This window comes from Lolium perenne, chromosome 1, assembly GCF_019359855.2.
Source record: "Lolium perenne isolate Kyuss_39 chromosome 1, Kyuss_2.0, whole genome shotgun sequence".
Taxonomy (NCBI): Eukaryota; Viridiplantae; Streptophyta; class Magnoliopsida; order Poales; family Poaceae; genus Lolium; species Lolium perenne.
Window position 1 is genome coordinate 174,871,916 of NC_067244.2, and position 14,005 is coordinate 174,885,920.

General features: G+C 42.5%; 1 protein-coding gene across 1 annotated transcript; it reads right to left on the reverse strand.

Annotated features, from left to right (window-relative positions):
- Positions 1 to 2,975: 2,975 nt before the first annotated feature.
- Positions 2,976 to 8,471, reverse strand: LOC127313366 (uncharacterized). Its single transcript, XM_051343890.1, has 16 exons — positions 8,335 to 8,471; positions 8,115 to 8,199; positions 7,870 to 8,010; positions 7,649 to 7,782; positions 7,280 to 7,555; positions 6,939 to 7,078; positions 6,407 to 6,453; positions 6,057 to 6,131; positions 5,922 to 5,987; positions 5,776 to 5,835; positions 5,572 to 5,691; positions 5,358 to 5,485; positions 5,004 to 5,279; positions 4,761 to 4,891; positions 3,427 to 3,459; positions 2,976 to 3,335 (listed from the first exon to the last, which is right to left on the reverse strand). Exons 2-16 carry the CDS (start codon positions 8,188 to 8,190, stop codon positions 3,233 to 3,235), a joined length of 1,806 nt encoding a protein of 601 aa, XP_051199850.1. The 5' UTR covers positions 8,191 to 8,199; positions 8,335 to 8,471; the 3' UTR covers positions 2,976 to 3,232.
- Positions 8,472 to 14,005: the final 5,534 nt, after the last annotated feature.

Below are 14,005 nucleotides of genomic sequence, written 5' to 3' on the forward strand. Positions count from 1 at the left end.
GGAACACGCGCCATAATTAGCATCACCGCTCCCCTCTCCTTCCTCTCAGTCACGACCGCACTCTCACCTCCCCCAAACTGTCACATCACCCGACGGTTCCCCTCCCGCCGACCAATCTGCCGCACGGACGCACGGAGGAGCACCGCTACCGGAGGAGGAGACGTCGGCGACCAGGACCTCGACATCGGCCGCAATCTGCTCCGCAGTCCTCATCGGCATCTCGTCTTCGCCTGCGACCTCGAGCTCGTCCTCGGTCGGAAGAATGGCGGTAACGACCTCTCCTTCTCACATTCGTACTCATTCTGTTCAAACATGCCATTCTCGGGCATTTCCGAGGACATGCACATTAGATCTGCTAGGGTTTCCGTTAGGATATCGGTCGGATTGACATTTTGCAAGGTGTCCGTCCCCATTTCTTCCAGTTCTTGTTCAGTTCTTGCATTTCACGGTCTCGATTTGCTTAGATCTGTTACTATATTGTCGGATTGCGGTAGATCCTTCCTAGATCGTGCTTTCGATTGCTGAAACTGGCAGATCTTACTGTGCATGCAAAGAGGGGAAGGGTTTTTTGTGCTTGGGTTTGGCATGTTGAGATTGTTGTGCGGAATGAGTCGTGGTAGGTTGCTGTAGATTGTGTAGTTTCTGATTGAACTAGGCCGATGATTGTAACCGATAATCATAGTCTGAGGAGATGATTGATCTGAACCTATGGCATGACTGAACATCACCATGCCATTGGTTCAGATCAAACATCTCCTCCATATGTGCTCATTCTATGAGGCCTATGCTACCTTGCTTTCCATGTTTGTACTTCTTCAGTTGTTCAATGGCCAATGATTTAACTATGGCACAACGGAAGGCAGGGTGCTGCCCTCAAACTTAGTCGTGTGTGCCATATTACTTGCACACTAGACTTAGTTTGCGGGCAGTCCCTTTGCCTGCCGTGTGATCCTATATATGAGGCCTCGTTTTGGTTTGTCTAGTGCATTGGCCAATGATTGAACAATGGCACACTGGAAGGCAAGGTGTTGCCCTCAAACTTACTCATGTGTGCCATATTAGTGGCACAGTAGACTTAGTTTGGGGACAGTCCCTTTGCCTGCCGTGTGATCCTACATATGAGGCCTCGTTTTGGTTTGTCTAGTGCATTGGCCAATGATTCAACAATGGCACACTGGAAGGCAAGGTGCTACCCTCAAACTTAGTCGTGGTGTGTGATTTCTTGCACACTAGACTTAGTTTGAGGGCAGTCTCTTGAGCTGCCTTGTGATCCAATGTATGAGAGGCACCACATGTTTTCAATGTTCGTTTTCATCTATATACTTGTGAGCAGGCACACCTCTAATGTGTTCTTGTGGCAGACTGAGAAGCTCAAGCTTGGGTCACCTGAGACCCCCGACGAGGGACCGTCCAAGAAGCGAAGGGCGGCTAACGTCGGCCACTTCCAGCTGAACGTGGGGCCGGACGAGTTCCTGCGCATGGTCTTCAAGCCAACCTTCAACCGGCTACGGATCCCTCATGATTTCGTCAGGTGGTTCGGAGAAATCCCTTCGAACATCATCGTCACCACCAACACAGGCTGCTACTGGAGGATGACTACCATGAGAGAAGGCGATGACGCATACATTGACCAGGGGTGGGCGGCCTTCGCCGTCGCTCATCAGCTGCAGATAGGCCAGTTCCTCGTTTTCAAGAAGGTGTCCACCTTCCAGTACAATGTGGTCATCTTCGACTACACCTGCACTGAGGTGATGACCATGTGACGTTACCATGGCGACGCCACCAGGTGTGTCGTCTTCCAAAATTATGTCTGAAGCTCCTGGTCTGTGTGTACTTGTTGTTCCAGTCGTCTTGTTCAACTATGATCGTCTATGGTGTGTCCTGAACTATGATCATCATGTGTCCTGAACTATGATCCTCCTCTGTCGTCAACTATGAACGTGTTTGAACTATTATCACTGCTAAGTTTGTCTGAACTGTGAACCGTGTTTTTCCTTGTGCTGTTGATCGCTGGTAAACTCACCACCGAAGGTAAGACGTAAGCAGAAGCAGTTTCTGGGTTGCAACTAAACAACAGCGGCGTCGTTCTGGGATTCTACGAGGCCTGAAAACCGACCTACCAACCGGGCAGAGCCGAAATCTCCACGAGACTAAAAAAACTCTATGCAGGCCACCAAATAATGTGGCTTTTATGACCCATGGCCCGTCTGCTACGCGCAGGTGACTCCTTCCTGTTGCGCCAGTCATGCAGGCTACCAAATGCGCCCCTCGTGCACATATTTCTGGTGTCCCACCACGGTCTTTGAAAATAGTTGATGGTCTTTCTACAGGGAAGACTTAGGTAGGATGAGGTTTTAGATAGGATCTATGAGAATAATTTTATTGCAAAGACAAAACATGTTCAAAAATTCTGAAAATAAATCACAACACACATCTATGTTATATATGCAACGCCAAAAATTTGTAACTTCAAATTCGACATACATTTAGAGAGACAAAAAAGATAAATCTGAGTGTGAATAGTGTGAAATACTAGTCAATCAGATCTGACACTATTCACAACAGAATTTGTTTTTTTTATTTCTACAAGTGTAGATCAGATTTTAAGCTGAAATTTCTTGGAGTTGTAGATACAACCTATATGCATGTCGTTTATTATTTTCAGATTTTTTCGCATGTTTAAAGTATGTTTTTTTTAGGTTGATCCTATGATCCTACCTAATGGAGAGATCCTACACAAGTCTCTCCCGTCTTTCTACAACGGCAACGGAGGGCGTCTACAATCAGTGATCTACACGGAAACAGACCGTATGTATTTTTACAGACGGACTTGTTCCCAGTCCTATATACTGCCCATGTCACCTTTAAGAGCATTTAACTTCCTTTGCTGTTTTTGCTGATTGGATAAAATGCCATCTGAAATTGTCAGTGATCACAAACCACATTTACCATGTGCATGGTCAAAGTGCCAAGCAAGAAATAGAAACTATTGCTTTCTATTAGCTCCGGTCCGAATTAATCGACGCCGGCAGCAGTTACGATACGTGCATGCACAGGCTACACTAGAACGGAGGTAGTACAAAGGAAGTAAACTAGCTGCACTTATGTGCAGAACAACCTAGTCCTGCCAGTAAATGTTCAGCTGATTTCAACTTCATTTTGAATCAGCGAGCTCCGTTTTATCTAAGTTAGCAACTTCCGTTTGATACCCAAAGAATACAACTACAATTCATCAAAAGGGGACATTCATGTCGGCTACAAACTCGTCTACATCAATTTCTTCCTCAGACAGATGCCATGTCGGATAACACCAAAATGGCTTAGGTACGGGCCATCTGTTAAGAGGAAAACACAATCAAGTTACTGGATAATATATAAATCTGAATTCTGCAACGTGCTACTGAATGCATACTAAAGAAAGAATACCTGTTTAGGCTATGATCGTCAGTAGCAATAGTCCTACAAAAAAAACCAAATTAAAGTTTTTAGCATTTAAGAGTAACCACGCGCAAGACCAAGCCACCAAGGGAATGCAAAAATGGGTAAAAGGATTTTTGGTGATCCAAGACAAAAAAAAATGCAAACGCTATGTTGATAGTGGATTGGCAGGTATTCACTCATATTTTCCCCAGATTTAAGTAGGTTGTGGTTTTTGAGAATTGCAGAGGGAGAGTATTTTGACCCTATTTAGTTATACTTGCACTGCTACTACCTTTGACCCTATTAAGTAGGCTGTTCATTTTGCTATGTATGTACATTTGCATAATTGCTATTTTTGATTCTCCCTTATCGCAGTGTATCTTTTTGCTAAAGATTCCGCTCACCAAGCTGACATGCTTTATGTACATTACAGCTGCCAATGTAACCATTGCAAGCAAAGTTAGTTGAATGTGTATAGAAAATGTGTGGCATCATTTTGCGAGGCCTAAAACTTGACATGATATTATGGGATAAGTTATTAATCAAATCAAATCCGTAGCTACGCAAAAATTGCATCTTTTTAGTTCAGTCAGTTCACTTAACCAGCATGCTTAAAATTTCTTTTTATACGGAAGCTGCACATCATGTCATGATTAGTTCTTTACCTTTTATTGACCTACATAACAATATTTGCAATGCCTCTGGTTGATGCCACAACCCACTGTTTTCAACATTGCAATGGCATAACCATACTTGGAATGCCATCAACATTGAAGGTCTTGCTTTGGATAAGTTTATTGAGAATATAACTGCATATTCCCTGTCATGACCTGAATCCACATCCATGATCAACTTGACACTGAACAACCTCCAAACCTGATTCAGCTACTTTTGGCAATTGCCTTTACTACTCTACGGTTTACAATATGTTCGCATGTTCCTGTTTAAGTACATGAGTATTGTCAACTGATATTGCCAAGTTGCTTTGTATGCATTCATGTTGAGATGTTACAATCACTATATATGAGGTTGAATAATCAATCGCAAGTACCCGTATTTTGCTTAAAGAAGCAAGCTAATACAAATGGACGCAATTCATTAGAGAGTGCTGTAGAGATTGGATTTTAATCTCGTAATTGTAAAAGAGTATTTCAAAACATTAATATCTGTGGAATTGAGAGGATTGGGTGAAGGGGAGGGATTCACCAAATCCCCTCACATCCCCATTCCACTTGGGGCTAGATTTACACCGCTTGCAAACGAGGTCTCAAGCTTCAATATTATGCACATGAAGAAACACTTGTACTGTACAGAACTTAACATAAGTATAAAAAACATACCTTTGTGCACTCAAACCCCCCAAGAGTTCCAAAATTATATTCATTGGTATGTATGGAGTTTCTTCCAAGCCATAGAAGTTCATGCCAATAAAGTTCCCATCAAAATCGATAAGAGGCCCTCCAATTCCAGCCTAGCACAAACAGAAAAAGATGGCTTGTAAGCCATACAGATGTGGCGATAGATTTCAGTATTCATATTCTGGTGCAATTATTATTTTCGCCATACGGAAAAACACAGCGTACCTTCGTGATTTTGCAAGTAGAGATCACAAGATCTTTGCAATTAAGCTCACTTGGTTTGCTAGTCACTACCCCACTTGTGGCCATTAATTTACCTGAACTGTAGACGCGCCCTAAAGCTACTACCTCCCCATGAGGTTTAAGTTGCACCTGATCACTCATTCGTGCTGCCCGAGTACAGCAGAGACCTGTGATGTTGACGACAGCAATGTTATAGTTTGGACTAATATGTTGTAAAGTCCCTCGAATAATTCGATTATCTGGAAGGCACACTATAATCTGCAATTAATGATATGATGAGAACCAGCAATGAATAAGCAAAAGGTGTATTTACAAAATTATTAGCAGAGTAACAACCTTCAAGTTATCAGCAACCTTGTTTTCAATGACAGAAGTTCTAACCAAACTTGCCGAGGTCAGAACTCTTGTGGTAGACTCATTGCATTCTATAACTACGCCTGTGCAAGCAAAACACCTTTTTCCTCCTAAGAGAGTGATAATTCACATAATTTAGTGATGAAATTGTAAAAAGAATACCGAAAGCAAATGAGCTTATAGCAAATACAATTACCAACGAATGAAGCCAGTGCTACAACACTTTGAGACATATTTGAAGCAACTTCTTTTTGGAGCTCGCTCAAGATAATTTCACTGAATTCCTCTTCAAAACTATTAACCAAACGCCTGCCGACTGGCCACACCAATAAAGGTTCAGTAGTTGAGGGCTAGAGAAAGCAGAACAGAGTAAAAATAAAAAGACAAAGAAAAAACTCACTATCCTCCCAAAGTGGAAAAGGATAACCATTGGACCTCAGCTCTTCTTTTTCAGCAATACCTGATTAATGATCATTGCAACAAAGTAAAGAGATTGTTGACGCCGTGTGTTAAAAATAATCAAGAAAACTGAAAGCAATAACTCACCAAGAGCAGACGAATATGGCCATCGAGCATGAAAACACTTACAGTTTAGTATTTGATCCTTCAGTCCTGGTGCCACGGGTGAAAAATCAATAACTGTGACCAATGATCAATACCTAACATTAAAGGTGACCTAACCTGGTTGACATTCTGGATCACAGAGAGTACATATGGAAGGTTTCTGATCCTTTTTTTTCTCCCCCCTTAAGCTGCCTAAAATGGAGAAGAGAAATGAACAGATTTTAGAACATGGAAAAGCACTATGAATGAAAGGAGTATATTCTCATATAGCATATCTATTAAGTAACACACCGTATATGTTAGTATGATAATAGCTACAAGCATAAAAGTACAAAGGTTAATGTGTACGGAGATTCTACAAATGATCACTGAAAATTAACATTGGTGCTGATGAATTGCTTGATATCATACACTTTCGCAATCTTAAGGAGTGAGTGTGTTTTTCTCAACTTGTGAATCAGACTTACGAGGTATGGGAAATCTTTCGACTGTACTACCAGGTCCTTTCTTAGCCCTGCAACAGAATGGTATAAACTCGTCAGAGTAATAAAGACATCCACAAAAGCAAATGTAAGGACATCCACAAACTAACTCTGATTCCCTCAGTATTACAGTTAACTAAGCATGTTAGACTCCTCACTAAATAGCAATTTATGATCATGCCTTAACTGTTCTTAGCCTTCTACAGTGCATGCTGTAATTTACATAGCGTGATTTCATATTCCACTTTGTGAACTTTAAACACAATGTTTTGTCAAAGAAAATTCAACGACATGAGATTATACAAACATGGTGTTAGCTGCAGCATAACGTCATAAAAAGGCACTATTTTATTAAGTCCGATCTTGTTAAGACCATTACTATTTTTCCTAAGCATGTGTGTTCCATGTGCAGAAAAATAGTAAGATCAAGTACGAGACAAGGGCAGAAGAGTGAAAGGAGACACATACATAAGCCAATCGGAGAACCTTTGGCTCATAAGGACTATAGAGGACATACCAGGACGGGATTCTTTCGCTAAACTGCTTGAGGAGTTCAAGAATTATATTCCTTGCTAGAAATGGAGTCTCTTTCTCAGCATAAAAGTTCATCCCAATGAAGTCCCCATCAAAATTAATGAGGGGCCCTCCAACTCCAGTCTAAAAAATAGAATAACGTTACGCTCAACCAAGCACAAAAATTTAGCGACATTGAAGGAAATTTGTATAACTGAAAAAGGGAGGAACTTTTAGTGCCCCCAGAAAATAGTGTAGCGCATATAATGGTAAATTAAGCCACTCATATCATGAAACCATTATCTATTTTCGCTACGTACAGAGAGAAATCAACGGTGGACGCACCATGGTAATTTCACATGTGGAGATTGCAAGCTCCTCGCGGTAATCTCGGCTTGGATTGTCAGTTAACATCCCAGCTGTGGCCATTAATTTTCCTGAGTTGAAGGAGCGTCCTACAGCAACTACTTTGCTATGGCACTCAAATTGCCGCTGATTATCTAGACGCGCCACTCGAAGAGTGTGGAAGCGAGGTATGTTGATAACAGCGAGATTGTGTTGTAAATCATAGAAGTTCAACCAGCCAAGCTCAACTTGGTCATCTGGAAGGCGCACTTGAATCTATAATGACAAAGCAAGACAACCAAGTATATGTGCACCCTGGTTAGCAGACACGGATGATGCTGAAAAAGCAAGCAATACTGCAGCACCAACCTTCATATTCTGAAAGAGCTTGCTGTCGTCTTCAGTAGATCTAACCAAACTTAACGAGGTTAGAAAGCTCGTAATCTGAGTATCCGGATCATTTTTGATAATTATGCCCGAACATGCAAAGAACATTGTGTCTCCTGCATAAGATGGCATTTCCAAATTTCCAATCATGAACTACCGAGGATTAGATGGAAATATCCAAGGCCGGTGATGTGTATAATCACCTTCACTGAATGACGCGAGAGATACCACAGTATTTGCTAAGTTTGACGCAACTTCTTCACTGAGTTCCGTCCAGACACCTTGGCCAGAACCACTCGAGCTGCCGAATTCCTCTTCGAAAGGGTTGTGGGGATGCGAAATTCCTAGGTTCAAGGAAACATTATGCATCCGACTCTGGTCTGGCTGCATAAATCGATCGTGCGTGCAGAACTAGGAAGAAGGAGCGAAACTGGAACCGGTGGCTCACCTCCATTACTTGTGCCAGTCTTTTGTTTTTTATACGAGCTTCTTTTGCGAACGCCTCCACCTCGCTTAATCTTCATCTTTCCAGCCTATAGCGCAAGGAACAGATCAAGAGACAGAGCGGATCAAAAGATCAATTCATTGCAAGAAAAGGTATTCAGAAATCAATTCATCGTAACCAAAAAGGGGGCTCGACTAATCACAGGATAAAAACAAGCTCGGACCTCAAAATCAAATCGCTAAATATCGCGTCCGGGGCGGGGACAGCAGGGTAGCGACGAGGAACGGCGATGGCCCGGGACGCGCCTGAGGGTTGGGGGTGGGGAATTGAGGCCTAGCCGCCTAGGGCATGCGGCGGTGGGTCGGGTCTACAACTGGGCATGGGCAGCCCGGCCCGGACGGCCCGGCCCGATCCAGCCCGAAAATCCCGGGCCGGGCCGGGTCGGGATTGCATGTCGGGTCGGGTTCGGGCCTGATTTTGGAGCCCAAACGTCGGGCCGGGCCGGGCTCGGGATTGTAGAAAACACAACCTAAGCCTAGTTCGGGCTGGGCTTTGTCGGACCGGGCCGGGCTTTTCTCTGTTCGGGCCGGGTTCGGACCCGATTTGTAATCCCGAAGGTCGGGCCGGGCTGGGCTCGGGCCTGAGAATATAGGTTCGGGCTTTTTCGGGCCTGGCTCGAAACCCGGCCCGGCCCGAGGAATGCCCAGGTGTAGCGGGTCGACTGAGGAGTTGGGAGAGGAACAGGAAAGATACGAACGGGACGGGACGGTAGACACGACTGGAACGGCTAGACGGTTTAACCGGTTTCTCTAGCCTCGGCAAACTATACAAATCTCTTCGATACATAACAGTGTTCAATTTTTACTTTAAATTACCGACATTTATTATGCATCGAAATAGCACAAAATTACTTCAAATCTATATAAAATGTTGGTGAAGATCTTTTGGAGGTCAGTTTGTTTTAATCTGGCTGGAAAGATGAGTTCCGAAAAGCTACACTGGCGAATGGAACAGTGTATCTTTTGCCTGCGGTTTGCTGGATCGGGTGGTATTTGACTGCGCGCACCCATGTTTTTATTCCGACCGTTTGGTTCCGGAGGGAGCGACGCGAAGCTCTATTCTGTGTTGACACCATGTGTCTTTTTGGTCCATGATGAAGTCAGAAAAAGGAATATCATGAAGACCGGATTGGTGGACTGGCTAAAGGAGGTTCGAGTCTCCGTGATGTTGAGGGATCTGCTTGTCGTTCCGGGCTCTGCAGCAGTGGTATGCATGTGGGGGCGGCAACATAGGGGAAGTTCAGAGTCTTACCTCTCAGGATGAAAACCCAAGGTCTCGCCTTAACTGGTTGTGCCTGACAATATTCTTGTTGGAGGCATTGTTTTGAGAGTGGGGACTATCTTTAGGGTGAAAACCTAAAACCTTTGGTCGAACGATGATGGCGCTGGTGCACTATTTCCTTCTTGAAGGCGTTGCTTTTGGAGAGTCTGTATTTCAGGTGTTGTCACGGTGGTGGTTGTATTGTTGTTGCTAGGTCTAGAAGACTGTAGCGGGACTTTTATTTCTTAGTTTTCTTTACTCTTTTTTGGTTGTATGCATCCATTAGGGTGGGTCGTTGTTGCAGAGGCTGGATGTAATTGGTATATTTTGATATTAATATATTCCCTTTATCTAAAAAAATATAAAATTTTGATACTGCTTAAGGCTTAAACTTTTTCTAGATTTTTTTACCAAAGAAAAGGCGTGGGGCGACATTCCTTCTTCGTTGTCCCACACGCTTGGCGCAATCAACTGATTGTTGGGCCGCATCCTCTCCTACCTCCCCTTAAGCAATCTGTGCATGCAGTGGCGCTGTCGAGCAGGTGGAGCCACCCCTTTGACGGCGTGGTCCATCAGACAAGTGACACAGCATAAGCGTGAGGCACCGACATGGTCGGAGTGAGACCGCGACGGAGCGGAAGGGAGAGGGAGACAAGCGAGACCGCGATGCGACGCGGCAGAGGGTAAGTTTGGAAACCCGGGATATTTTCATGTCCACGAAAAATTGAACGTGAAATCCTCCAACTTATTATCTTTACTATTATATTCGAGTTGGTACGTCATCAAACATGTTTGATGTCAAAGATTGGAGACATCTTGACCATCCAATCTTACTAAAAGTCTCCCGCTTGCCATCCAGCCATCCGTTATATATTTACCAAAACAAACGACATAATCAGATCGGAAATCGTCTCGGGGGTCCATTTAACGGGAATCAAGATAGGAAATCAATCACGGGAATCCATTTACTTTCCATAAATATGCTGAGAATCCATTCAAGCGGGAGACGTTTATTTCCCATACAACGAAAGCCATTCATTCTATCTACCTCCTAGGCGCCTTGCACTTTCCAAACATGTGCTTGATATCTACCTACAATCAGGATCAGGAACATTACAAATGACGTCCATCAGCGCACGACCACAAGAAATCAGGAGATAACCATTAGTAATGCCTGGAAAGCAATCAGCGTGTTGCCACACCAATTCAAAGAGAAACATGAAAAGCACACACCAACAAGTATGGAAGTACATTATGTGTACCAATAATCTTGGGATTTCTACCATCGCCGGAATTTTGAAAAAAACATGAAAAGAATGAAAGAACTAATTTGGAAAGCAATTTTCGGGTAAAAAAAACTGAAAAGTAATCACGGTTAATTATTTCCCTGACTCGCTAAACGGCGGACCGACCTACACTATCTGATCACCTAAACTCTCAGGCTATCCTCTCCTACCGTGATCTTGAAAAGCTATCGTATCACGGAAGTATTATGTACCGGGCTCCAATCGCTATAATCAGGAGATTTCTACTTTCCTTTTTCGATTAGTAACTTAATTGCATCTTAATCGCCGATTGGGTAAAATTCATCCTCACTTATCTATACGAAGGAGTAAGAATTGTTTTGTCGTTCGTGATGTTTTTGCTTCTCTGCAGATTTATTCTGGTGGATAAGCTGCTCCAAACCGCGTTTCGCAATGGCGACCGGGCAGAGTCGACGCGAACGCACCTATTTTTAGGTGTGGCCACAGCTTAGCACCACTACCACGCCCCAACGCCGCTTTCTTGCATCACCACATGCCGCCAACAAAGTACCGCACCACAGTGTCCTGTGATGCCCAATTGGCCGGCCAGGAACTATTCCATCGGACAAGCCCAGGTCATATGTCTTCTCTCTGCTCTCCCCTTTTGATCTCACAATGAACCAAGACGTCACCGATAGCCATACAATCCTGAGCAGCGTCATGAGCAGCTTCCCAGCAATCGTTGCCACCAGGAGTGGAGTTACTGCACCGACCACAAATAGGAACGGTATGCTCCCGCCTCCGACGTCCCTGACCTTCCTCCCTGCTGTCATTGGCCGATGTGGAGCGTCGAGAACACCAGTCCGCAAGCACTGGACTCTGGCAAATTCACCTCTAACGGTTTGCTCCCCTAAAACATATGGACTTCTCCACCAATTTATGGAACAATCTATCTCCGTATCTAGCTACATGTAAGGTTTTTTAGGGAAAAAATCCATGTCCCTGGATGCTGAGATCATGAAACGGCATGAAGAAAAGAAAAGGAAAATATTGTATAGTGAAGATGCATTACTTTCTGGTAAGATCATACTACTTGTGGGGTTGATTTTTTCATACCAAATCGACATTGTGATACAGGCAGATTCATGGTATATAAGTGATTCATTATAGCTTCATTCATTTCATTACTGCAGAATAATGTTTTACAATACTGACTAATTATTGCTTGGATTGAGCTATTGGTTCTTCTATGTAACATGAAGTGTGCTCATACAATAACTATGTGCACGATATCATTAGGTATCATTAGGTTTCAATGTGTTTGCTCAAACAGAAACACAATGTTTCTCAATGAAACTTGGTAAAACAGGATAGCAAGAATCTGAAAGCAGGATATCAATGGTACAAACATGCACGCGTGCACGTCACAAACACATTTCTCCAATAACTACCTAATGAAGGTCTGATGTAGCTAACTTGGTGTTATCATGATTCAAGAGGTCTACTCAGTACCGTTTGCATGGTAACATAAAAATGTAGTTGCGTGCATCACCTGGAGGTGGAGCTCTCATTCACCTCCCGTTTGGTTATTCTTGAAGAAATAATATATGTTATTTGACATGTAGCATATTTCGTGGGGCTTTAATCAAGATTTATATCGATGACATTTTTGCTCTATCGTTTATTTATTTTGTGTAGCTTTGTTTCTCCAGCCATTAAGCTTTTACTTTAGCTACTTGCTTGATTTGGAGCTACATCATCTTTTTTTCCCTAAATGGGATTTTCATAACGGAATACAAGGTTCAGGAGCTACATCATCTTGGTTGGTGATTTTCTTAACATATCGTTTGGTTCTTAAATTGTACATGTGTTGCCATTCTCTTAGGCAGAAGAACAACTTGAAAATTTTGGAACACGTCAAAAGCATTGAGGCACGAGGTCTCCCTGGTAGGCACCGAGACAAAGCAAAGTGCTCTGCTGAGCGTCATCCCAAAGCCGAGTATGTGGTCATGCAATTATCCCAAAACTTACTTCTATAAATGTGGCATCCTTAACTTAAAATACGTATTTTTTAGCAGATTTTACATCTCTTTTGAAAGATGTTCGAATTTAGCTTGTAACCTCTTAAATTTATAAGGTATATGTGTTGAATTAATGCGCCAATATTTTAATTGGTGTGCATAATCAAAACAGACATTCAGGAATGGATCAATTTGGTTCGGTTGACGGGTTATATGATGGGTTGTTTGCATGTGAATCACGGCAGTTTATAGCAGCCGTTGCAAGATTTGTAAGTAAGATTTAGAGTTATTATGATTTGACTTTAATATTTTCTTTTGTCAATTTTTGGTGCATCAACGGCTAGGATATGTGGAATGACATTAATTTATTGATCGACCTAAAGTTTTGCACATACCTTTACCTCTCCAACACCGCTGGAGGAGGTTAATGCTATGTTGGTGGACTTCTCTTGCAGACTAAACACCATCTAGGGGCAGAGATGAGGGTGACTACCCATCCTCCTGACACACCAGGCATTCGAGTTAATTGCTCCTGGTTTCTAAAATCATATTTTATATGTTTTTAATAATTCTTGCTATTTTATTTTTAAATTTTCTCCTCTAGAAGGAAGATAAATTATTGTTCGTCAAGTGCTTCGTAGAAATTGTTTTAGAAGATAAGGAAGATCAAGTTTCAGATTTGAAATGAGATACTATGATCAACACTTGTGATATGCATGAGCTTTGAAAATTCGGTTTTCTACCCGCAATCCTTTTGTATGCATGCCCATCCTAGATTATAAGAGATGTAGCGATACACATAAATACAATATGTTTTTTTGAATCATAAAACATGCTTTCTGCTGAATCCATTGAAAATAATGAGTTCTACATACCAAAGCGGAAAAAATAAGATTGCCGTTCTAGAAGCCAACCTTCATTGTCTATGTTGACATTAATAAGACTAGGTTCCGATCCATGTTTTGAGAGAATTATTGTCAGCACAACATGATCTCTTGAGATCTTACAGTTCTATAAAGATGTCTGATCATAGGGGAAGCCTATATTGCTTTTGCTCAGCGTAGCTCATATATATTGGTTTTGCTCAGGGTAGCGGAACAGTTGCCAAACCAAAGTTAGTTCCTATATCCTCTAGAAGAAAACTCCAACTCACACTAAGCCATGTGGTTTTCTTTCTTTTTTGTATTAAGTGATCATGCTTATTATGTCAAAAGGAAGTGAGTAGTTCTTTGTTAATAAGAGATAATTGGATGGGTCCTCTCTTTGTACGCATATAAGCTTTTATTTAAATACATTTCAAACTAACTTA

Coding starts and splice junctions, on each gene's coding strand:
- LOC127313366 (XM_051343890.1), bottom strand. CDS start 8,190: ATGAAGATTAAGCGAGGTGGAGGCGTTCGCAAAAGAAGCTCGTATAAA. Junction 5,988..6,056: donor TGATCCAGAATGTCAACCAG/GTTAGGTCACCT, acceptor CCGTGGCACCAG/GACTGAAGGATCAAATACTA. Junction 5,836..5,921: donor GCCATATTCGTCTGCTCTTG/GTGAGTTATTGC, acceptor ATCATTAATCAG/GTATTGCTGAAAAAGAAGAG.